The following is a 25281-nucleotide window of genomic DNA, read 5'->3' as shown; positions in this document are numbered from 1 at the left end:
GAAGGATATTACAATAAGTATGAGAGTTTTTATGAAGACATATGTCTATTTGCAAGCCAGATAGATGGATCAAATGTCTGAGTATACGAGTATACTTTAGATTTCCATGTTTGTGTTAAGGTTTAGTTGATGCCCAATGGATAAGGGACTGGTCAGCTTAGAGATTACATGTTCTCTGCTATTGCATACCTGGGTTATGTTGAGATCAAAATATTTAATCGAATATCAATTTAACTTTTTATGTATTGAAGAACTATAAGTGCTGGTCATGGCTTATTTGCTATTACTTTTTGGTTGTAATTAGCTATTGTAATTAGGAAGTTTGTTGGCAAATTATAGAAGATTATTGACCATTTCTGCTATAGGGGATAGTCTTGTAGAGAAGAGTATCGAGTTAATAAGACAAATCCCTTAGGTTTTCCCGCCTTGGCCCTGCAAAGCCTAAAGTGAAGAGAATCCTAATGACTCTGTTAATGTTGGCCCAGAATCAAGATTTAGCCTTGCTGAATATTGGGTTTAGCTGATCCTTAGGCCTGTCCCTATCTTTGTTTCCTAGTATCAGGTCAAAATCTACTTGATATGTTCCTTACCAGAAAGAACTCCAACACAATGGAATATACACATGGAATAATAGAAGAAAAGACTTCAATTATATTGCAAAAAAATTGGACAGATTCTTTTTCAAAGGAGAATTAACATAATTGGATTTCACAATCACAACCTCCATACAACTAATAGTAGGATAAGATCATTATCCAGTTAAAATTGAATTATCAGAATGAAATAAACCCAATAGGAATCCTTTTAAATGTGAAAAATGTGGTTTAGAGGGTCTGTGAAACAAGAGAGATGGAATAGGATCCTAAATCTAGTAGATGATGTTACTAGGTTTGCTAACACCTAAGCTATTGGGGAGAGGGTTTTTAATTGTGATTATACCTGGCGAACCAATAGCTCTATCATAGGCTCCTTTATAGGCTGCCTAGCTAGGGCTAATGTCGAGAAAGGGGAAATAGTTAGGTTATGCTATAACATCTTTGACATCACCTGGCTAGTGGATCTGGAAAATGCAATCACGAGCATGGATTAGAAACTATGTATCCCGCTTACTGAGGTCTACATGACATATGAACCAGAGGAGCTTCAGCTTGTCAATATTGCTAGGAGGCTGTTTATGTTCATTAGAGATAATATAAAATTATTCAATGCATGGCCAAAAATGAAGGCTAGTATTAATTTCTTGCTGAGATGGAGAGGATTTCATGAAGACCCTAACAAGGACTGGCTTATCAACTTTCTACAAGCATTTGAAGCCTATGTTGAGCCAGATATCAATTTTGATGATCTAGGTAGACTGGAATTCACATTGCCTAATTTTATCAAGTCCAACAAAGAGCTTACGACGTATGTGTTTCCACCAGGGTCAATAGCAGATGATGCAGACAAAACCAAGGACATAGTCATGGTTTGTTGGAAGAAAGAGGAGGCTCAGCGTTAAAAATGCCTTGTGGTGGCTAGGTTTTTGGCTTGCTATGTTTATGTCAGTCTTTTTAGGTTCAGGTTTAATTTTATCAGATTAGCAGTATAGAATTAGCTATGGCCCTAGGAGAGGCCCTTTTTGGTATTTCCTTATGTTTCCTCACCTGGATACAACTTCTGTTGTATCTAGGCTTCTTATAAGTATAGCTGATATAGTATATGGATATATGGTTAGTTTAAAGGTAGCCTAAATCTGACATGGATGGAATCTTATATTCTGGCATTTTGGGTATGAGCCATAATCCTGTTAGTATGGATAATACAAATGGTTTAATGAACACATGGTTTATAAATGTACAAATGGTTTTATTAATGAACAAATGGTTTTGTTATTGTTGAAGAGCATTGACTTGCTAGTTCTATGGTTTTTTCTCAATAATTAATCATAAAGGAGGGCAAGTTAAAGTATCAAGATGCTTTGTAGTCGTGAGGAACTTATATATAAATCTGGGTTTGTGTGCCTATGTTTTGAATGCAGATCTGAGATTAATGTTTTTTTCCTTTCCCTTCATCTCTCTAGTTTGAGTCTGCACTTCATTTTGCATTAAGTAGAGCTGTCATCAATTTGGAAATTTGAATGATTTCAAGTTGGCAAATAGTATTTTTTGATAGTTTAGTATTTCTCCTTTCATAGTCACATTATATGATAATTAGCAAATGGAATAATGAGTATCTTAGCCTATTAATCTGGTTAATTTTACTAAGATGGTTTCTTCAGTTAAGCTAAGTGGGGAATTTGAATGTCTAATACATCCTAAGTATAAGATAGTTAAAAGCATAACATAAAACTCTTCTGATAAATCTTAGAATAGCTTAGAATACTTATTACTTATCAATGTTTAGTATACTTTCGGTAAATGCCTGGCATTTGATAGAGTGAATGTATGGAATTTAACTGTTAATACTTATTGCTTTAACTTTTAATATGTATTTTGAGGCACTGGTTAACTCAAACTAAGAATGAATTGGAATCACTTCTTAAGAGCTTTGATAAGAAGAGTTTAATAGTTTGTTGTTTGGTATTTATCCTTTCCTCTTTTCCCTTTTTACATGGATTTTGGTTATTAATCCCCTATTGGAAGATAGTTGTTTTTTGTCATGCAGATGCTTGGTAGAGCATTTCTTCATGGCTGGACTTTTGATGCACTTTGTTGGAACCTTGCCTTTTCTAGCACTCAATTTTCCTTTTCATTGGAACTTTCTTTGTAATAAATTGTTTTAACATCATGTATAAACATGATTACTAGAGCTTCATTCATACTGGTGTATGACCCTTTAAAATCTGTATAATATAGAACTTCGGTCCCGAGCAAGACTGGAGGTTTTCTTTATCCATTCTTTCATACTAGTGCCCATTTGAACGGGGTAATTTGTAATTTATTATTTATTAATCTAATATAATACAAAGGCTTCGACTGTTTACAAATTAAAAAAATTAAAAATTAGGCAAGAGCCTACAACACAATGATTAAATTGTGAGCCTCTTATGTGGGAGGTCTTGGGTTCAAATCTATTGAGTTTATTAAATAATAATAAATAATAATAATAAAAACACATAATAATAATTAATCTTGGATTCAACCTCTTACTGATAAAAAAATTTAATAACTAAAGTTTTTGGGGTTAGGGCTAGGATTATGTTTTAGGGCTTAGATTGCCATTAGAATTAGGATAATGGTTAGAGTGGTTATTATTATCAGTATCATGTTGTAATTATAGTTAATATTAGGGTTTTGATAATGGTAGGATAAGAATTTGGGTTTACCCAATAGTTAGAGTTATAATTAGATTTAGAGTATGGATTATGATCTTATTTAGGATTAGGGTTTAATATTTGAGTTATAGTTAGGGTTGAAATTAGGTTTACATCATGGTTAGTATTATAATTAGGAATGGATTAGTGTTGGGCTTAAATATTAGATTGGGGTTAGATCTAGGAATATAGTTCATTTTATGGTTCGAGTTAGGGCTTTTATTAGGACTTGGGTTAGCATTTTGTTTAGGATTAAAATTATAATTACAATTATGATTTTATTTTAATGATAACTTTTAAGATTTAAATCTTTGGTAATTGATTAGCTTTCTCACTAAGAAGTTTTTATAATTTCTTTGTTTACTTGTCACTTTTATGTTCACACCTAGCGTGCACAAACATTATTAACTAAACAATATGTCAACTTACCTTATTAACTGTAAAAAAAAATATAAATAATTTTTTAAAAAAATATAAATAATTTTTAAAAAAAATTCATCTTTCCTCTAATTAACCTTCAAAATATCTCTTGGGCATCCCATTGCACCATAAGATGGATTGCTAGTTTGTAGCAATCCAAACCTCTTAGACATATTGTAGACAATTCCTTGTAATCATGACAACCGTTTGCAATTTTACATCATAGGCACCAAAACCCTAATACGTATTTATTTATGTAACCCAAGCGTCTACTATTTATATCTTTGCTAGGACTTCAGTTTTCGATAGAGGCGGCGTATTATAGTGTCTGGAGGCCGAATGCATCTCGACCATGTCTGGTATGTGCGCTAAAATTCAATATTTGTAAATCGGAATGTGCGCTAACCCTTGACAAGTTTGGGTGAGAGTTAGAGTTGTGTTCTGCTCATTTTCAAATTTAACCTGCTGTTGTAATCAAGTAGATTGGAACATGGCTCAATTTCTTGAGAGTTCCCATTTTCATTACACCAATACTCAAGACACTTTTTATGCCATCCGTGTTTTTCGTAAGCATTTTGTTTACTCAAGAACATTATTAAATCTGTATATGCTCCTAGAGATTTCTTCTGGTTGTGGTATGCCGTGCCCTTTCTTGTAAGGCACAGGGAGGCGAACTAATATATGTCGACATAACTTCAATTTTTATGGTGTAATGTCCTCTATCATATCTTAATTTAGTCTGCCCTAGCATTTCTAAAGGAGGCTTGGATTAAGGATTTGGTTTAGATCCACAATCTACGCTAGTCTTCAATAGATAAATAAGGATATATTCTAACATTTTACAAAGAGAATTCTGATGATCATTACAACCCTAATGTACATTAGATTCTATGAAGGTTTTTTAAAGAACCCTTTTCGTTAATTTGCACTTGGGAGATCATAGAAGGTGCATTAAGACTATCAATCAAATCCAGGAGTTTGTAAATGGCACCATCCATTTGGCCTTCCAGCCCCACTTGAAGTTACCACTACTTGAACGGGCCTTTACGCCCTCCTTGTATGCTCCACCTATCCTCCATAATGGTTACATACACATACATACATACATACACCTACCTACACATTCATAACTACACATTCATATACATATACATAGACACACACACACACACTCACATAGATATATATATTTATGAATTTGTAATTTGTATTAACTGGAGTGTGAATTGATCTTCTTCAATGCCTATCCGCTTGTCAAGCCCATCTCTTTCTTCTTATACCTTTATATGTTTGAGGGCTATACCGGTGCAGCTGGAAGGGATTGATCCTTCTGAGGAGGCACGCCCTTAAATGGTCACCACCCATCATTAATTAGTATGGTCCAATTAGTGTGCTGGTCAACCACTAGTTGAGAAAGATTAGCAATAATTAATTATTTAGTTTGTTATTTCTGTTGACCTGCTTATTTTACTTCTCTTATGGGCATGGCAAAAATTGGTTGTTATCCCTTCACCAATTGTTGCTGCTTGGAATCAATGTTGAAAAGTGTTAGTTTAATATGCTTCCTTATGCTCTAGCAGATTGCTGATTTTATACCGCTTTTCCTTGTTGGATGATCCATATTTGGAGATATCTTCAATATTTTATATATTTTAATTGCTGACATCTGCCAATCAAATTTTTATCTTGGTTGCCTTTATAATAGAATCAGAACTGTTGATGCATATCTATTCCCTATATTTATCTCTGTCATTTGCTGCATTCTATATTGGTTTATTAAATCACCGAAATGGTGGATTTGAAGAGAACTTTGACCACCTTCTGTTGATTGATGCAAAGGTAATTTGTTTATACTTCCTTAACAGAATAGTTGAGGAGGTATTAGGTTGGGACATGACAGCCTGGCCTTCCCCAAAACTTCTTGTCAAGCAATGGTTGAGTGGTCATGGAATGTAATTTGTAGTCCGCTTTTTGCTGCACTATATTATCATAATTTATAGATTCGGATTATAACATATATGTTTTCTCCTTCAGTCTGAAATGTTAGTTATAAGTAATAGTTGGAAATTGGAAAGATTCAATTTAAGACAAGTTTTCTCTCACAGTATCAGTGTGAAATTCAGGACTGTACCAGCATCATTTAAACTGATAAAAACTGATTTGGTTTTTCTACCATTGCACAGTTTTATACATATATCATATTCGTTTTACTGAAAGTAGGGAATTGAATATTCCATATATTTAGGAGCGTGACACATATTGGTGACCTTAATGTTCTCTGAAATTATCACTCTCAAGTTTCTTGTATAGCTAATCCAAAAGTTTAAGGCATAATATCAAATGCTATTCTCCTTTTGAAGAATTCTTAATTCATGAGGTATTTGTTATAAAAACATTATTTATTCCAATAATTCTCCTTTGCTGTATATTCTCCTTGCTTCTCTAGAATCTCTATTTTTCCAAAACATTCTGTCTGCTTGTTTGAGTAGCTTGTTCTTTATGCACATTCATCTTCTGCTTTGCTACTCTGTAATGATCTTGAGCACGATTCTATTATCAAACACCAAATGCTTGAAGAGATTGAAATAAACTAGAGCATAGCTGTGATATTGTTTAAAATAAAAATGCAAACACTGGACATATCATTTAAAACTTTAATATGCATTAGTCTGTGGGAATATAATCAAATCCCTAGTCAATGTTATCTCGAGTCTATCTCATCCACAATAAAGAAACAACATGTATCAATTGGGATAATCAAATTCAATTCTGGCTTCCCCTAAATAAAATAGCTGAAAATTGATCTGGTATCAAATATAGATGTGCTGGTTGAGAGAGGGAACAATATTGCTGATGGTTGATCTCTGCTGAGTTAAGTGCCTCTGATATTTGCCTGGTGTGGCAAAGTATTGGTTATTGCTCGGCTTAGTTTCGGTGGATCCTTAAATAGTTGTCTGTGACCATGGAACTGAATGAGCAACTGAAAAGCGTGCAACCTCTGCACTTAATGAGTACCTGGCAAAGGTGACAGCACTTGAAGATTACATGGAGAGAACTGGGCTCAATCAGAGTAACCCGTTTTGCTGTTTTCCTGCCATGTGAAAATCTCCATAATTGCCACTTGATTGTCTGAAGGAAAACTATGATCTGAAACCAAGCAAAATGTGTAAGCAAACTTTTAAAAGAGATGTAGTGATGTGAAATGCTGAATAGACAATCTTAAGACAAATTCATTTAGTCTGAAGCTACACACCAGGCTGAGTATTCATGTCTGAGCAGCTATCCCTCCAGAGCAGATGAATAGATTATTCTCCAAATTCGATGTGTCCAAAACATTTTTTTTAACTTATCTTTATACCTGCAAGGATGCCAGACCCAAGGGTGTTGGCCACAAGGAAATAAATAAAATTCAAATTAATTGTTCATTAAGTAGGTCACCAAGCCAAGATAGGTGGGCCCAAAAATCTCATTTAATATTTATTGATTATTATGTGTTGAGAAACACTTTTATCTGGAGCTCAGGTCAGCATAGAATATTTTGGGACATTACAATCCACGTCTCTAAATGGTTGCTTGTCCTCAAGCAACCTCAGATTAGGATGCTGAAAGGTGTCAAGTCCCTCCCATGTAGTGTCTTTTAGTAGGCAAGTTCTTCCATTTCACCAAATACTCCAGAATTACCTTGCTCCTCTAATGCTTCTCTCTTGTGTCCAACACAGTCTCAGGTTCAAGAGTGAGTTTGCCTTCGTCATTGAGGGGTGGCAACTCCATAGATGGTGTGATCTGTTGTCACTTGTCCCAAAGCCTTTTTATGCATGAAACGTGAAAATATTGTGAATTCTGCTCCCTAGAGGAAACTCGAGCTCACGAGCAACTTCTCCGACCTTCCTTGTGGTCCTGAATGGGCCATAGAACCTTGGCTTCAACTTGTCCACTCCGTTCCCCTTGAGGTACAACTGTCTATAGTGTCAAAGGCCTTGAATAAAACACATCCTAAGTCTCCAAGACCCTCTTATCCTACACTGGTCCACGTACAGTTCTTGCTGATTTGGGTATGATGCAGATTCCTTTTCAAGGAGTTCACAATGTCAACATTCTGCTGTACCAGATCCCTAGCACCTGGAAGTCTACTGTCAGCAAGAATCAAATTCCTGATTGAGATAACTTCATAACCATAGAGTACTTTGAAATGGGAAATTCTGATGGACATGTGGTGTGGTGTACTAGCAAAACTCATCTAAGTGTAGCCATTTCACCCAAGCTGATTGATGCCCTGTAACATAGTTTTCCAAGTATCCTTCAATCTATTTGTTTATGATTTCTGTATGTCCATCTTTTTGGTGGTTATAGCTAGTGTTTGGAGTTACTCTATGTGGGCCAAACAAAGGAGTTCTTGCCAAATCATGCTGATGAACCTGATGTCCCTGTCACTCACAATGTTTTTTGGCAACCCATGGAGTATAAAAACATCAATGACCTATTCTACTTTTATGCCTGAGATACTCTTGAACCTCGCAAGGTGAAAAATAGTTTGGAACTTGAACCCAAGAGTCCATATGCCCTACAGCTGTGAACAGAATGTTCGTCTTGTGAAAGGGTTTAATAATTTATATAATTACATGAAGTTCTCAATTCTGCTTTGAATTGCTTTTCGGTTGGATGATAAATCGATAAATGTATGTATATGTGAACACTGCAAATGATTGATTGTGTTCTTTCAGTTTCAATGATGCATGAATTTTTGCTAATGAAATTGTGGACGTATGATGAATTAGTATCCAATATTTGATAAGTGATTGTTATTGATATTTGATGACTTATCATTTATTTATCACTTGATTGGTGTTTGCTGATGCATAGTTATTACTAATTTCCACTTGATTGATAAATTTCTTAACTGCGACTTGAAGGAAATGATATTTCAATGAGAATGTTGATTGACAAGTAGTTGCCATTATATTATATATACCTACTGTCACATAGAATTGCACCTTAGGAGATTGTGGACTCAGCTGTCTTCTGAAACATGGGATCATTGTCAGGTTGTGGATGACCTAAGATGAGGATGAAGCTTCATAAAGGGCTGTTTCCCTTGATATACCTAAAGAAAGTATCTGGATTCGAGATTCAGACTCAAAATTCATCCAATTTTTTTTTGGGTTCATCTGTACAAAAATATATGTTTGTGTGTGTGTGTGCACAACAAATAAGTCCATACACCACTCTGCTAATAGTACAGCAACATAGCAAAATGCACCACCTTATTCAGTCCAATAGGATATTAATTGCATCATTTAGCCATGCATACAACATGATGCACTTGTTGGGTCACATGCATGGGACATATTTCCATATGAAGGGGACAGTTTGAGAATGAAAGGAATTGTCAAAAGACAACTGCAATTATCTGAATTTTTATTTTGCATTGGTTATAGGATTTTAAACCAGGCGAGATCAAAAGTTGAGATTTCGATTTTAAGCCCTGGTTTCAATGATATCAGTGCTTTTTTAAAGAAGTTCCTTTGTAATCGTCAATTTGGAGTTCCTTTATTAGCGAGTTTTCATTTTCATTCACAAATGCATGAATGACTATAAATCATCTATTTTGGTCTTTTAGTGGTTGCTCTTAAGGTTGGAAGGAATCAAACAGACCAAATTAGGCAAAAAAAGGTTCAAAACACATTAAAAATTCTTTTAAGAAAGTCTTCAGACCAAATTTGGCCCAAGCTCGGCCACTACTGGGCAACAGTTTTTTCAAAATTCGCACCAAATTTTGCTTGGTATCCTCTGATAGAATTTGCGGCGAATCTGTGGCTTTATAGGCGAATTTGGGGATAATTTAACAAGGAGCAGACTCATTAGAGAATTGAACCAGACTTTAAGGGTTGCTGGAGAAAATCTGGTAACTTCGGATAAATGCTTTGATTAATAGGTTTAGGGTTTGACTCTGCCATTATTTTATACTGCTTGATTTTTGCATTAGAAATCAGTTGCATTTGACCTTGACTTCCATTTTTTTACCTTATGTGGAATTTCACAGATTTTGCAAAGACCTATCAAAGTATCATTCCTTTTATTCCTCTAACATCAGGATGTATTTCATCAGATTTTTAAAAAGGAAGTTTTTATCTGGCTGAAGAAAAACTATCAGCATCTATTGCTTCTTTGGTATCAGTATCAGTGCCCTGACCTGTAAAAGTCACGCGATGAACATATTTTAAATTTTTAAAAGTAACGATTCTCAAAAAACTTTTAAAAAGGAAGTTTTTATCTAGCTGAAGAAAAACTATCAGCATCTATTGCTTCTTTGGTATCAGTATCATTGCCCTGACCTGTAAAAGTCACGCGATGAACATATTTTAAAAGTAACAATTCTCAAAAAACTTTTATATTAACTCCACTATCAGACTTACAAAATACTCTGATACCAATAAACTCTGATACCAATTTATTTGACATAGCTCTTACGATGATCATTACAGACATTTACAAATAAAGTTACACTGTGGATTGATTTCATTGACGCGCTGTTTTAACACTGAGTTTGTGCGTTTGGTTTCTGATGTCTCAGTGGAACTGGAGACGGAGCATACTCTATGCCAAATACTCAGTATGCAGACCCGAAGACCTTCCTGACTCTTTGGTACACCTACCCTTTTAGATATTGGACCTTGGACTCTCAACTCTATGGGGACTGATAATCTTCACACACTTTTGCTTTGCTATGATAAATGAGGACAACTTTTATAGAACAATCCTTCACTATTTCCCAAAACTAGGAAAAGAGTGCTTTCTAATCCGTCAAAGGATGCATGACACGTAGTATTGCACTAAGAATTAAATAAATCTAAATGACTCTTTTCTGGATGAAATGCCCACTGCGTGCTGTATCTCTTCCTTGGTGGACTTCAATAACTCATGATTGAGAAAAGGTTACTGACAAACATGTGGGACCGCTACATGGGGAGCATTGGTTTACCACTGAAAGCAGATATGGGAAAACTTTTTGATTGTGTGAAGTCTAATGCGTCTCCACAGTAAGGTGGTGGACTTGGCCCTTCTACTGTGGTGTGGACTACTGTTAGTTTTCTTTTTGGGACTCGAGTTATCTGTGAGGTTAATAGTCCTAACACCTAGATTGATTCGGATTCAAGTCATATTCCTCTGGATTGCTTTTGTGAGGAGGTGTTGCAGGATCTAGTTGTTTCCACATAATTCATTGAAAATAGCTGACACAAGGAATATTGCTTTGTAATGGATGAAGTCGGCCATATGGTTCTAAACTTCTAAGTAATGTTTGGTGTAGACCTATGTCGGAATTTGATTGCGCCAAACTTGCAATAGCCATTGTTGAGGAGTGAGTTTAGTGGAACATTCCCATTGTTGAGGATCAAAATTATTCAGAAAACATTTATTGATTACATCATTCCTGGCTGATTCAAATGTGATAGTAAACAATTTGGAGTTGCAGCTGTGTCTGCAAGGAAATTTTAAGTCTTCATGAGGATATGGTCCTCTAATGAATTAATCCACATGTACCATGTTTTCTCTGATCCAAGCCTTGGCAAATATAGGTGGCATTAGCGATAGCAATTGGTCATATTCTCACTTTAATGAATGTTTCAAAGCTTTCTCTTTCTCAAACCCTATACCTTTCGCTTAAGTACTGCACAATTTCATCATTTGTATCTTGAGGGACATTTTTTTTTTTGAGAATTCCTAGTTTGCTTAAATTTCTCCTGGCTTCAAAGAATTTGAGTATTTGGTGTTCATAATTTCGAATAATATATGTTCTTAGGTAAATTGAGGTTGTGTTGAAGCTTATATGTATCCTTATTGACTGTAATAAAGCTATTGGATCTTCAAGGGCAGTCATGATGTCTCCTCGAGAAAATTAAAAAACCTTTGAGAAACTGTACGCATTTCCAAAAACAGTGATTAGGTTTGATGGAGCAGTCACATATTTCTGAAATAACAGTGATTGAATCAATGGGGCAATCAATACATTCTATGGTAGGGAACGCTCTTAAAAACTTTGAATACCTCTATTATAAACCCCTCTGTTCTGTGCAATACCATATGTCTCACGAAAACAGTGATCTCACTGTTAAGAACAATCAATGGCCTTGAAGGGAGTGAATAAAACCCTCTTAACAGTGAAATGATACTTCAGAAACAACAAATCCTATGGAACATAATTGGAACTTCAAGGAGAGTCATAATACCTCATTAAGAACAGTTAAAGAACCTTTGAAAAAGTGTATTAATTTCCAAAAAGATATTTTGATGCAGCAGTCGCATATTTCTGAAATAGCGGTGTATCTATTTAATGGGACAATCAATACATTCTATGGTAGTGAGCACTTTTCAAAACTGTGATTACCTCTATTATAAATATCTCTTTTCTGTGTAATAACCACGTCTCATAAAACAGTGATATTGCTGACAAGAACAATCGATGGCCTTGAAGGGAGTGAATGAAACCATGTTGACAGCGAAACGATCCTTCAAAAACAAGGCCTCAAGACAGTGAACTTTCACCTCTGTCTAGTCTGCTGCTGGACATATGTGTCTTCTGTTCTTGCATTAATATCTTCTCTCTCCTACTTAAAAAGTGGCATTGGCTTTGTAGTGTGCTGTTCATTGAATGGACGTCTTTTTTTTAATAACTGCTATTTTTTTCCTCGGCCTTCATTTTTTCCCTGTTTGCTAGCTCTCAGGAAAAGCATGAGCATCATTAGCATCCTTTGCCCTAACTACCAATCTCGACCATTAGTTCACTCACTCAATGGGAGTTGTCTGATTAGACTAAAGCAAAGAGAATTGAACTTTACTTTGCCCTCCAAACTTTTCTCTTATGAAAATAACATGCACTACATTTTGACAAAGTCAAAAAAAAGGTGGCCAAGGGCAAATCATATATGGAAGATGGAATAGTTAAAAAGAAACATTGGCAACCTCCTTTAAATGCTTGTAAGCTGTCCCATATGATCTTTAAAAGCTTGTTACCAACTCGAGTTCTCTTACAGAAACTACTTAATGCCTTAAAGCAAAAAGTAGGTAACAATACCAAAATTTATTACTGGGCAGCTATTCCATGCTTGCAAGAAGTTATCCATTCAATAAAATCTCCTTTTTAATGTTCTTTTGAAATCAGTATCATAAAATTTATTACTTATAGGTGTGAATGATACAATTTTGAATTAGGCAGTTTCTAAATTTATTTGTGTATTTTTTGTTTGCATGCTTTTGTGTTTAGCATTTCCCTAAAACTCTCTCCAGCATACTTCAATGTACTGCAAGCAAGACATTATAGGTTTAATGTTATTCTGTTCCAAACATAATGCCAGGTTGGTTATAAATTGCAAACTAACAGGATCTCACACTTTGTTTATTGGCACCTTGCAATAAATAGATGCAAGATGCACTCATGTTTACCATCTTAATTGAAATTTAATTTCGGGTTGTAAACTTGCTAGAAATGAGGAAAGAGTATGAGCAGATTTTGAAGGGAATGGAAATCAGCGAATTTTGTAAGATTGGTAAAGATATATTGTACTCTTGGGAATCTGCCATGATTGAGCTTTCTAAGAACTTTCAGAAAGTTGAGATTGCATTATCTACAATTGAATCAGAAAATCAGGAATTGAATAAAAGAAACAAGGAGCTAGAGGAGCTCCTCAAGGTTACAATGCCAGAAGAGGTGTGTACAGGGTTTACTGCTGAGGAAGAAGAATGTAATGAAGCAAGGAAGCTGGAAGAGCGTTTAGATGTGTCTTCACAACTTTGTAAAAAGAGAAGGTATGATCAGGTGGGCAGAATCTAAATTCAAATGACTTTTTATCTTCTTGTGCTAAGCTAAAATTCAACTGTGACATTATATTAATGAATCAGTGACTGCACAAATCTCAAACAAATGATAGGTAGAAGATTTAGTAAGTATATTTGTTAGTCCCTAGGCAGGGTACTAATGTTTTTTTTTAACCCCCCCCTCTATTAATTTTTTGGAGAACAATTACTCTATTTCTAAAGTTCAACAAACTTTTTATTTTAAAATTAATTTATATTGATTTATTACCTTTTTCTAATTGGTCCATTACATTTTTGGTGGGGTTTATTTTATTTTTCCACTTCAAAAAATACAATATTTTCTAACATGCATTAATGAATTCATTAATTTTTTACATATTTGTGACAAGTTTATTATTAATTACAATTTTATCTTTTGCATATTTGTCACAAGTTCATTAGAGTTATAAAATAATTACAACTTTATCTTTTAGATATTTGTCACAAGTTGATTAGATTTATTAAAAAGTCATGTTTTTATCTTCCACAACAAAAATAATGTCTTATCAATATTAATATCACAATTTTTAGTTTTGAATATAGTATTTAAAAATGTTAATATATTTTATATTATTTTAAAAATTGGTTTTATATAAATCAATAATTACTAAATTTGATTTTTTATTAAAATATATTATTTCTATTAAGAATTGTATTGCTTTATATATATAAACTTTAGTATATTTTAATTAAAAAAATAAAAACAATTAATCTCCAAATTTAACTTTTGTAATAAAATTCTAAAAATCTTAAATTTCTTAGTTAAAACTCTATTCATTCAAATTTTGCAATTTTACAATGCATTACATTATGTTGTACATTTTTAGACAATGGCTAGTCACCACATTATTCTATAAGACTAAAATTTAAAATATTAACTAAAAATCTAAAGTAAATTTGTTAAAATTTATTAACTTCTTTTTTCAAAACCATAATTTTAACAAATATTATGTCCAATTTGTTTCTCTAGAGGCAGGGACTCCAGCACTCAAAGAGCTCTTGTTTGATAAAAATATCGATCTTTTAAATTATTGCATTTATCATCATACATTGATAAATTATACAATTATTCAATTATTAGTTGAATTTTGCACGATTGGCATTCTCCTTTTTTATTTGTTTAGCAAAATGAACATCTAATTTCTTTATGGTAGCTCGTTTTAGAACTGTGAGAAAACTTAGACATTTGTTATATAATTTAATTTTTTTTGATCTCATATCATTCTTTTTTTCTACAGGTTGGATTAAAGTTGTAAAGCGAGGGTCATCTTGTGAGCTTCATTTTTATTTGTATGTACATAAGATGAGTCATTGACAAAGTCAATTTGCCACTTAACTATGCAAAGGATTTTATATGATTAAACTTTATATGACACATATAATCAATATGTTTGATATAATGATGTTGGGATAAATAATGTTCATACCTATAAATCTTGTAGTAATTTTATCTTTGATACACGAGGTTCATATAAGATTGTTAAGTTTGTATTTGTTGAATTGATTAACTGGTCATTAAGATGAAAGTCAATCTGAAATATTATTAGGTTAGATTAGTTCAATATAATATAATGTTAATAACTTTAAATATTCCAATCATATAATTACATATTTTTTCAAATGTAGAGGTGAAAATTGTGTGGATGTATGTATTAATATTATGGATTGTGAAAAGATTATTTCTGTAATAAGTTATGATCTTTATTGAATATTAATTAATATAGAAATATTTCCGAGTTAATATATATTAGGCTCTTGGGTGTGAAACTATGTGTAAGACATAATATTTTTTGGTTTGTTGCAAGAAATTATTTGTATAAGGTTTTTTGATTGCATAGAACTAGTTTTTGAAATATGGTATCTTGAAATTTATTATTGTTATGCGATTCGTCCATTCAAAAGGTCCACATTTTTACCATGAGATACTTGTACATTATATAGGTTTATTGACATTACAACTCTAAATGAAGGTGTTGGAAGAAAAAAAATGTGCTCAATTATTTTTGTTTTTGGATAACGTTCATTAGTTGGACGATGCTTTAAAATCCAAAAATATTTGAAGATAAAAGACATGCTCTATTATTTTTGTTGTTGGATAATGTTAATTAGTTGGACATGGAATGCTTTTGACTCTTAAAATATAGTAAGAAAGTGTAATGCTTACCCTTAGTTGACTTTTCTATTGTATTGCAAGATTCTTTTAGGACAATTTTTTGATTGTGTTTTATGATTATCGATACTTGGTTATCGGATTGTTTAGATTTTATTTCATGCTCAGTTGATTAATTTGATGAGTTAATTAGTTATTTAGTTATTTAATGTGTTTATGTTTATTATTTAAATTATCACACACACAAACACACACACACACACACACACACACACACACACACACACACACACACACCAATTAGTGATATCAGTTATCTCACACACACACACACACACACACCAATTAGTGATATCAGTTATCTCATGATGATTAAGTTAGATAAATGATTTATATGTAGTTATATGGCTACTTACCCCATACTTGCATGTGTATGGCGTACTTTGTAATGCCCTGCTCGGATATCCTTGGAACAAGGATTCAATTCAAGCCAAGATATATTTTTTTTAACAAATGTAAGTGCACAAGACAACACTATACATGGATCACATAGATTGCAACGGAAGACTTAACCACCATCTTGATAACCAACAGATTTCCAAACGTCACTACCGACCAAAATGACTGACAACGAAGGATGCACACTTGAATTCGAATCGAACACCTTCCGATTTCAAAATGCGTCGCCAAGGGATTGAAGAACACCTAAGAGGGTACCCTAAACAATTCCCAAAAAGTTCGGATCAAATCGAAAAGTGCTTGTTGCTCGCCCGTGCAGGTTTCACAAAACCTAGGCTATACTTTATTTCAGCACTGGGCGACACTTCCCAGTATCGCGCGACATTTTTAAAGGAGGAGGATGACACTTTTAGGGATTGGACGATACTTCTCCTAACGGCGTGTGATACTTTCAAAGTATCGTACGACACTTCTTTTAAGGGGGTGCGATACTTCACAGTATCGCACGACAAAACTCCAAGAGGCGTACGACACTATCAAGGTGTGCACGACAAAATCCTAATGGGCGTGCGACACTTTATTGTATCGGACCATGCTGACACATGGTCGCCTAGGAAATGACAAGAAAACTTCTAAGGAAGAACAACAGACTAAACTGAGTTCAGAACCTCCACACCGGGGAGTATCGGATCCACAATTTGAGGCGTGAACACTCGAACCCACTACTGAAAGACGTAAACACAATCTAACCATCTAACAATTAGTGAAGGGAAAGAACAGAAGGAAACATCGTAGTGTACTAAAGCTACATCGCAATAACAGAAATAACATCGCAATGTATAGTATAAACAAACTAAGTATGTGGTTCCTCCCAACCGTCAATGGCATCATAAGACCATTGTGGGCTCTAGTCATCTCTTGCGTGTAACATCCCAAGCCACCGATTCGATCGTCGGTACTATCATAATAGGGACGTCACTACTAAATATGCTACACCATAAGCATAAAGAAATCTAACATACTAGTAGTAAAGCATAAGATAATCCTACAGTAGATAACATCACCTATCACATGCTAATCATCATAATAAGGAAATGCGTCAAAATTAACATCATCTAAACATGATATACAATCATCCCAATGAAAGCATAAATCACAAGAAAGTATACTCTGGAACTTGAAGTACCAAGTGAAAACATCCAGCAACGGTCGCACTAGGACAAAAGACCCTCATTGTACACCAGTCCCTAGCAGTGGTGAAGGTAGCTATGCCTCCCAACCACGTGGCACTTGTAGGTCCACACCTGCTGTGCTGATGGAGATAATGATCCAACCACAAACACATAAAAACATCCATGGCTAACACTCACGCCAGGCAGTATGATGGTTGTAACTAAGAACCTAAGACAATGCAAGTAGTACAAGTCCTAGTCAGACACTCATAAGGCTACTAAGTAGGGGCTGACATCATGGAGAGTCGCTTGGCATCGACAAGCCCAAGCTCGAATCGTGCAGATTCAGCATCCCTCAACGGAATGGCTCGGCACAACATTTTATTATCTTAAGTTTTATTACCACTCACACATTTTATTTAGTTATCACTTAATTAAAAACTTCCTTCGCCAACCCTATGGGCAATGGTCACCAGACTGTGAGGTAGAAGCCCCTTCCATATGCTACCCTACCCTACCCATGCTCATCCTACGACAAGTGCCTGTGGGCATGCATATTCCCAACCCAACCCCAATGATTATAACTTTCGAAAGTACCACGAAAGATTGGGTCTCGCAAATCATTTGACAAATGTACACGCACGTACTCATGTGTGGTGCACCACCATCACGAAGATCATAACACAAGGACTAGATAATAACACAATGCAAAAGATCACTCCACTGAAAACAACTCGGGAGGACAGATTTTACACGAATCCCAAGAACCAATAAAATCATACATCATTAAATCACTCAACCAACCTCAATCCGGTGAGTATGGATTCTACACGAATCCCAATGATGTAACAAGACCAAACATCATGAACTCACTCAATCGGCCTCAATCTTGGAGTATGGATTCTACACGAATCCTAGTGTCCATGAAACAAGAACAAAGGTCCAAAAGAAATCATAACAACAGGTATAAAATCACTCAATCGAACACTAAGTCAGGAGTACGCATGTGACACACATCCCAATGCAAACATAAAAGTGCAATAAAGGTCCAATCGACATCCAAATGGATAATCCAAGTCCACGACCTAACTCATGCCAAGAAAACTTGAGAAAACAGGGCGGCACGTAAAACAAGGTAAAATCTCCCAAAATTTGGAAAACTTCAAAATTAAAACCCATTTGGCCTTTGGGTACAAAAACCCCAAAAATTCAAAAATAAGAGAGTTTGGACACCGTATGCAAAAACGACTAGCATAACGGTGCAAAACTTCAAATGCTCATCTTGAAAAATAGAGAAATGTTCATACCCGATCAACCGGGTAGAACCAACAAACAGAAATGGAGAGGAACACTAGTTCTCAGCCTCGTAACAAACGGCTACCAAAAACAGAAGCTAAATTGGAGCAGAAACAATAAAATGGGAGAGCCCTACCTCACAGCCAAAAGAGCAAAACGAGAATTTGAACCAGAAAATAAAAAGCTCGCAGAAGTAGCTGAAAACCGCGGCAATCCAAGATCTCCCCGAGCTGGATCCAACGAGATCAACCTCACAATGATCCCATGCTAATAGCTCCTAGAACGAACAAAACAATAAATTCTCATGAAGAGGATTTTGAGTTTTACTCTCCAACTTTCTAATTCAAAAGTGAGAAGTGAGGAATTAAATTCCTTTTTCAATACTTATTCACTTTTCGAGTGAATAATCGATTAGGGCAATTAATCAGCCAATTTAGTTAAATCCCAAATCGACCCAAACAAAAACAGGTTATTCCTCGTAACGAGAATTTTCCTAAGGCAAAGCTGCTATAAATTAAAATAAATCAATTAAAATCTCGAAAATCCAAAAACACAAAAAATCACTTAACATTTTCGCGACAAAGCGAACCTCTAAATACACAGACACACTTACTGCTCTAATCACATAATGCAGATGAGTTCGGTTTTAATAATCATCGAAAGGTTTAATTAAACAAATAACATAAGGATACGTTGACCATACAGGGATGACATTGGTAATATATGAATGGCTGAATCACTAACTCCATGTGCCACTACCAGGGATATAAATCCTGCACACTAAACAACATGATCAAGTGCAATTGCATATAATAACATAGTCGAAGCAATAAATGCATTAAATCTCTTAATTTAACCATTTATTCAATTATACCAAAATAATCTATTTACATCACTCACGTTCGCATATAGCATAACAACGCAGGAATAAAGTTAATAACCATAGCATTAAATCCATTACATAACATAGTCAGGGATATGTCCAAATATCAGATAATCAGATATCATCATAAAACACAGTCATCTCAAAATGGCATCAATATGCAATATGATCAACTGAACAACATAGTAGTCTAACATCAATGATATTGAAATCAAGGCATAACAAAGTAAATATCCGCAGCACATAACCAATGAATCCAACATGGACAATCCATTTCTAATTATTTAAGCATTTATTAATGGTTGTTTAGACAACATCAAAAAGGCACTTGAAACACATAAGTGAACACGATCATAAACATGACAATCCACTGCTACAGGAACCTAGTTCAGTGTAGCATGGTAATAGTACACAGTGCAATCTCTACACACATCTCAGGGTAATCACAGAACAACATCGTGATACCATATCGATCTTGGTAACCACTGGCACAAACTTCAGTGAACCATAAATCACATCATAATCTCATAAATCAGCCATAAGCATAATCAAAGCAACTGATACAGTAACATAAATCCAATTCACCTCAAGGGTGTAGACCACTCATTGTCCCAATCACGATCACTTCACACAGAACGATCAACAAGGTTGCATCCATCAGAATGACTTACAGAAGTCAAATGGGAGAGGCACTACATACTTAACTGTTTTACTTTATGTACGACGTTTTTGATGTGGTTGGGAAAGGGAATACAAACCAAGCAATTTTGTTGTAAGTGTTAGTGATAAAGATGATGATGATGATAAGGAAGATGAAGAAAAAGATGATGAAGAGGTAATTCATTTTGACAATATAGAAGATGAGGAGCAACAAGAGCAAGAGGCTACAGAGGAAGAGATACGAGAGGTTGAGAAAACTGACCCAGTTAAGATTGTTGCAGCAGTTATAGCTTCACTTCCTCACTCTCCAAGAAAAATATTGACAACATCAAGCACAGAGACAGCCTCAGCAGGACTAATTGTGATCAGTACTACAAACACAAATATCCAATCAATCTTTGCACCAGTCCAGCTCAGCACAACACTAACTGAAGTGACCTCCACTTCATCTACCAAGCTGCAGACTCTTGCATTTTCAACTGTGTTGAATACATCAATTTTGGACACAATAGTTTTGGATACTACAGGTATTTGTACCACTAGTTCAATGAGTGCAATATCAATTTTTGCGGTAATTCCTACTATTTCTACTATTGTTTCCATTCCTAGTACATAAGAAATAAGTGCAAGGACAGTTGAGACCAAACCTCAATTGCGCACAAAATTTTTGAGTAAAGGAAAAGAAGAGGAGGATGTAGATCTTGATGAAGAAATTGTGATTCCAAATTGGGACATTCCAAACTCAATCCAGATTAGATGCAGACCTTTGGTGAACTTCTCCAAAAGAAAGCCAAGCAATAGAGGCTTAGAGAGGAAAGAGACAAGGAATTCAAAATCATTGAGGATGCCAAGAATATTTTGGCAGAAGCTCTAAGTATAGAGGGTGATACTTCTCAACCAATTTTGTATCAGTTAGTAGAAGCAGTCCAAAAATACAATGAAGATTTGGATGGACATGATAAATTGTTACAAAAAACACATAAGAAGTTTAAAAATAAAGTGTTAGAGCTCATTGCTCAACAAATTACCATTTACCAAGTAGAATTATTTACTTTTTTGGGTTCTCTGGAAGCTTCATGTACAAATGTATCATTACTTTTTGTTAAGTTATATGATATTTTAAATTTTACAAAAGAAATAAAAGACAGATTGTCTAAGATTGGTGAAGATCTCAAGCCGAGTGCACAACAGTTATAGCTTGACCCAAGTTCAAGCTCTACCCATTTCAAAAAGATCAGACTTTTGACAGATATGCAGGCATAATTGATTAGAGAAGAAGCTAGAATCAGATCAACTTTGATAGATATCCGGAATATGATTCTCCCTAACATGGATGCACTGCAGAAGAATATTGTACATTAAAAAACGCTCATCCATGATAATAATTTCTCTATTGTAGACCACATGATTGAGTTGTTAGCAGAAGTGTAGATTGCAATGCACACATGTAAGGTCTTGTAGGACAATTGGGACAAAACTTTGGCAATTATCCTCAAGGTACATTCAGACTTCTTGTCTCATTTTGACATTACTATGTAAATATATAGAATAAATATTTTGCATTAATGTCAAAAAGGGGGAGAAAATGTGTATAGGGGGAGAAAGATGTAAATATGTGTAAAGGGGGAGAAAGATGTAAAAAGTTATGGGGGAGAAGATGTAAGAAAAGATGTGAAAAAGATTGAATGAGAAGATTGAAAGAAGAGTGTACAACAAGTATATATTGTATATAGAGAGGAGATGTATTTAGATGTATAGTATACCATACATTATACTATAGAGGAGCATTGCTATGTACATAAATATATCTCTTACAAAACCAATTTTGAAAAATCTCAAAAATAATATACTCTACTAAGTCAAAGACATAAGGTGATGGATAATTAAGGTTTGATAAGTGTTTTTGTCACTAATGCCAAAGGGGGAGATTGTTGACATATTAATCAAGTTTGTTATTAGTGACATTTACTTATTCAGATTGTAAGTATCTACCAAACTTATTGAACAATTAACAGTGTTAATCAAGCATTTCAGTTGTTTTCGAGTTCTACAACTACTACTGAATCCATTGGACAAATTTCAGTATGTGTCGAGCAAATTCAACTATTGTGAAGATCAGCAGTGTGAACTGAGCATCTCAATGTATGCCGAGTTTACCAGTGCAAACAGAGTTGTGCAGTGCTTACCGAGTTTACAGTTGATGCGATATGAATCTAGTGTTAACTGAGCTACTCAGTATTAACCAAGTGATTCAGTTTATACTGAGCTCTTAGTGGAAGCATTGACCAAGCTAGGCAATATGAATCAAGTGATTCATATGCTGAGTTTCATAGTATTCACCAAGTCACCAGTGCAGACCGAGTTCAAGACTACTTAGAAGTGATAAGTATGGATTGAGCTTCTACATCTATCGAGTGCATGACGATGCCAAGCATTGACAGTGCATGCCGAGTATCAGAACCTCACTGAGTCAGTCTTCAGAACCCGAGTGTCTACATTTGAGCTGACTTTGTAATATTTGTGTAAACTTGTATTGTGGTTGACTTTGTAATTGTGTAATTGGATTGATATATATGTAATGTATTGTATCACACCCAAAGTGTGTAATCAAGTGCAATGTAATTGAATATAATCAGAGAAGAGTAGAAGAGCGAATTGCAAAGGCTATATTAGTATAAATAGTAGCAAAAATATATCTATCACAGCAAGGTGATTTATACACACAAAGGAATCTTGCTCAACAAACCATGCTACAAATCAGAGATCAACTACTGCTTCATCCTAATAGGTAGATCAATTAAATTCTTTAACAAGGTAGACTTAACAGTCTTATGTAAATCTCTTTACCGAGTGCATACTTCATTGTATGTTTGTAAATCTTTTAACAAGGTGGACCTAGTAGTCCTTATTGTTCCTAACATGGCAAATCATCAGAAGTGATCAATGTAAGCCTTAAAAGGCCAACTTTATACTGTAGTACTAAAGCTTGTGGGTATAATCCCCACCCCAGTTTTATTTTCTATTTGGAAGGTTTCTGGGTCACCAAATCTTGTATTAAAGTGTTGTGTATGTTTTCATTTTTTTCAGTTTCTCATGCATGCAATTAGATTAGAATATATGTGAAGGATTAATTGGGTAATTGAAGTTAAATTTTTTAAAAGTTACTGATTCACCCCTCCCCTCTCAGTAACTTAGCCTGTCATTTCCAACACATATGATATTTCAATTGTCTAAATACATTCAACAAGTGAGGCCACAAGAATGTGCATACACTTGGCCGACATTAAATGAATACAAACTAGAAGATCTCTATTTAGCATAGGCAAAATTACAGAAGAGCTTTGAAAATTAGAAAAGAGAGAACCCTTGAGAAAATGACAAAACTTTCTTTTATAGTTCAAGCATAACTCTGATTTGGCATTGTCATATATAATTGTGGAAGGGATACCAAATCTAGATGCAATTCCACTAAGGAAATCAACCACATAAGCCTATGTTGCATCCTTGAGAGCCACTACTTTTGTCCATCTTGTGAAATAATCTGTGGCTGCCAGGATCCACTTGTGACCAACACTAGAGGGTGGGTTTATTGGACCAATAAAATCCAAACCCCATTGAGTAAAAGGTGTTAGAAATTGGGATTACTTTGGGGGGGAATCAGTAATCTACAAACTTTACTTGTCAACTAGATATTATTTTTTACTTTAAACCATGCATAACAAAACAATAACGTAATGTTGTATAGTAACAATAACAATGCAAAAAGATAACTCATAACACCATATTTTGTTAACTAGGAAAACCTAGCCAAGGGAAAACCCTGTTGGGGATGATACCCACTAAATAATATACTAATATATAAGTTCCTTTTCAGAGGATGGACCCTGTTAGGAGTCAATGAGAAAATTTAGTATAAGGAGTCTCTGTTAGAAGACTTTGAATCCTTGTTAGGAGATTCTAACTCTGTTAGGAGTTGTAGTACAATAGAAGCAAGATGAGCCCACTGCCCAAACATGCACTTCCAATTACAAGAAGAGCTCACTGCCCAAATAAGTAATCAAACTTCTAGAATATAAGTATTGTATCTTCTTCCTTAACTTATCTCTAATCTTTATCTTGATCTCGGATCACAAAATAGCTCATATAAAACTTCGCATAAATCGTTTTCACAAAAGTTCGCATACAATCACAATTACAAGATAGCACTTGCAATTGCAATCACTTGCTCCTTCTTGTCGTAATATTTCCTTTGCATAAATACCATGCCTTTACAAAAATCTCTTCTAAGTTGGATAAGATCACAATCCACTTTTCCAACTTAGACTAAACATCTAGGATGTTGGCCCTAATTGGACGAGTAATTATCTGATAAACAAAATAATCCTTTCCTTCAATTCTGCTGTCCTATTTCACTTTAAACATGATTATCTCTATTCCATACAGTTTGTACTAACTCTCGAGGTTATACACGTCATCATTAACATGTATACAATCTCCATCTAACTTTGCTACTCATAATATGATGTCAGGAACAAATTATAAACAAAACAACACACTACTGTAAACCAAATTCCAAACTTAGACAATTTTTTGATTACCAAACACTAAGTGTCTTTATTTCTAAGGTTTCCTATGACCATGTACATCATGTGTTTCCATAAATGAAAAAAATTACATATCACTATTAGCCAATTGCTAACAATCTCCCCCTTTGACATTGATGTCAACAAAATAGGGAAAACTAGCTAAGTGACAAAAACTCAACACAACAACAAAAAAAAAACACCTTATATTACATCTATTACAAATTTTCAACTTTATAGAATTTCCCCCTTACAATATACTTCAATATTTTCTACAACTACTCCCCCTTTGACATCAATGACAAAGGTCAAAATGTTAGGAATCTGTCCAAAAAATAGTAAAAAATGTTGTCCTTGCTTATGTGATATGATCTTCATGCAATCATCAAAGTTTGCCTTAAGACTATTCATACCTTTAGTCCATGTCTCTTTGGTTGATTCAGCTGAGGTGAGAATTGCACATAAAGCATATTATGCAATCTCAACTGTATTAAGATCTGAATACAAAAAGTTAGAATATGTGTCCTTGGCCTTGACACATTCTTCCAATTATTTCT

General features: G+C 34.6%; 1 protein-coding gene across 2 annotated transcripts; it reads left to right on the top strand.

Annotated features, from left to right (window-relative positions):
• Positions 1-3936: 3936 nt before the first annotated feature.
• LOC149558346 (uncharacterized) lies at positions 3937-15020 on the top strand. 2 transcript variants are annotated; one of them, XM_089832605.1, is made up of 3 exons: positions 3937-4071; positions 13192-13513; positions 14800-15020. In XM_089832605.1, exons 1-3 carry the CDS (start codon positions 4065-4067, stop codon positions 14807-14809), a joined length of 339 nt encoding a protein of 112 aa, XP_089688731.1. In that variant the 5' UTR covers positions 3937-4064; the 3' UTR covers positions 14810-15020. The 2 variants fall into 2 exon arrangements, with proteins under 2 accessions (XP_089688731.1, XP_089688730.1); XM_089832604.1 differs by having other exon boundaries at positions 3939-4071; positions 13192-13523.
• The last annotated feature ends 10261 nt before the right edge of the window (positions 15021-25281 follow it).

Source organism: Cupressus sempervirens, chromosome 5 (genome assembly GCF_028749045.1).
Source record: "Cupressus sempervirens isolate cs-2001-9-10 chromosome 5, ASM2874904v1, whole genome shotgun sequence".
NCBI lineage: Eukaryota > Viridiplantae > Streptophyta > Pinopsida > Cupressales > Cupressaceae > Cupressus > Cupressus sempervirens.
This window is presented reverse-complemented; position numbering and strand designations above follow the sequence as displayed.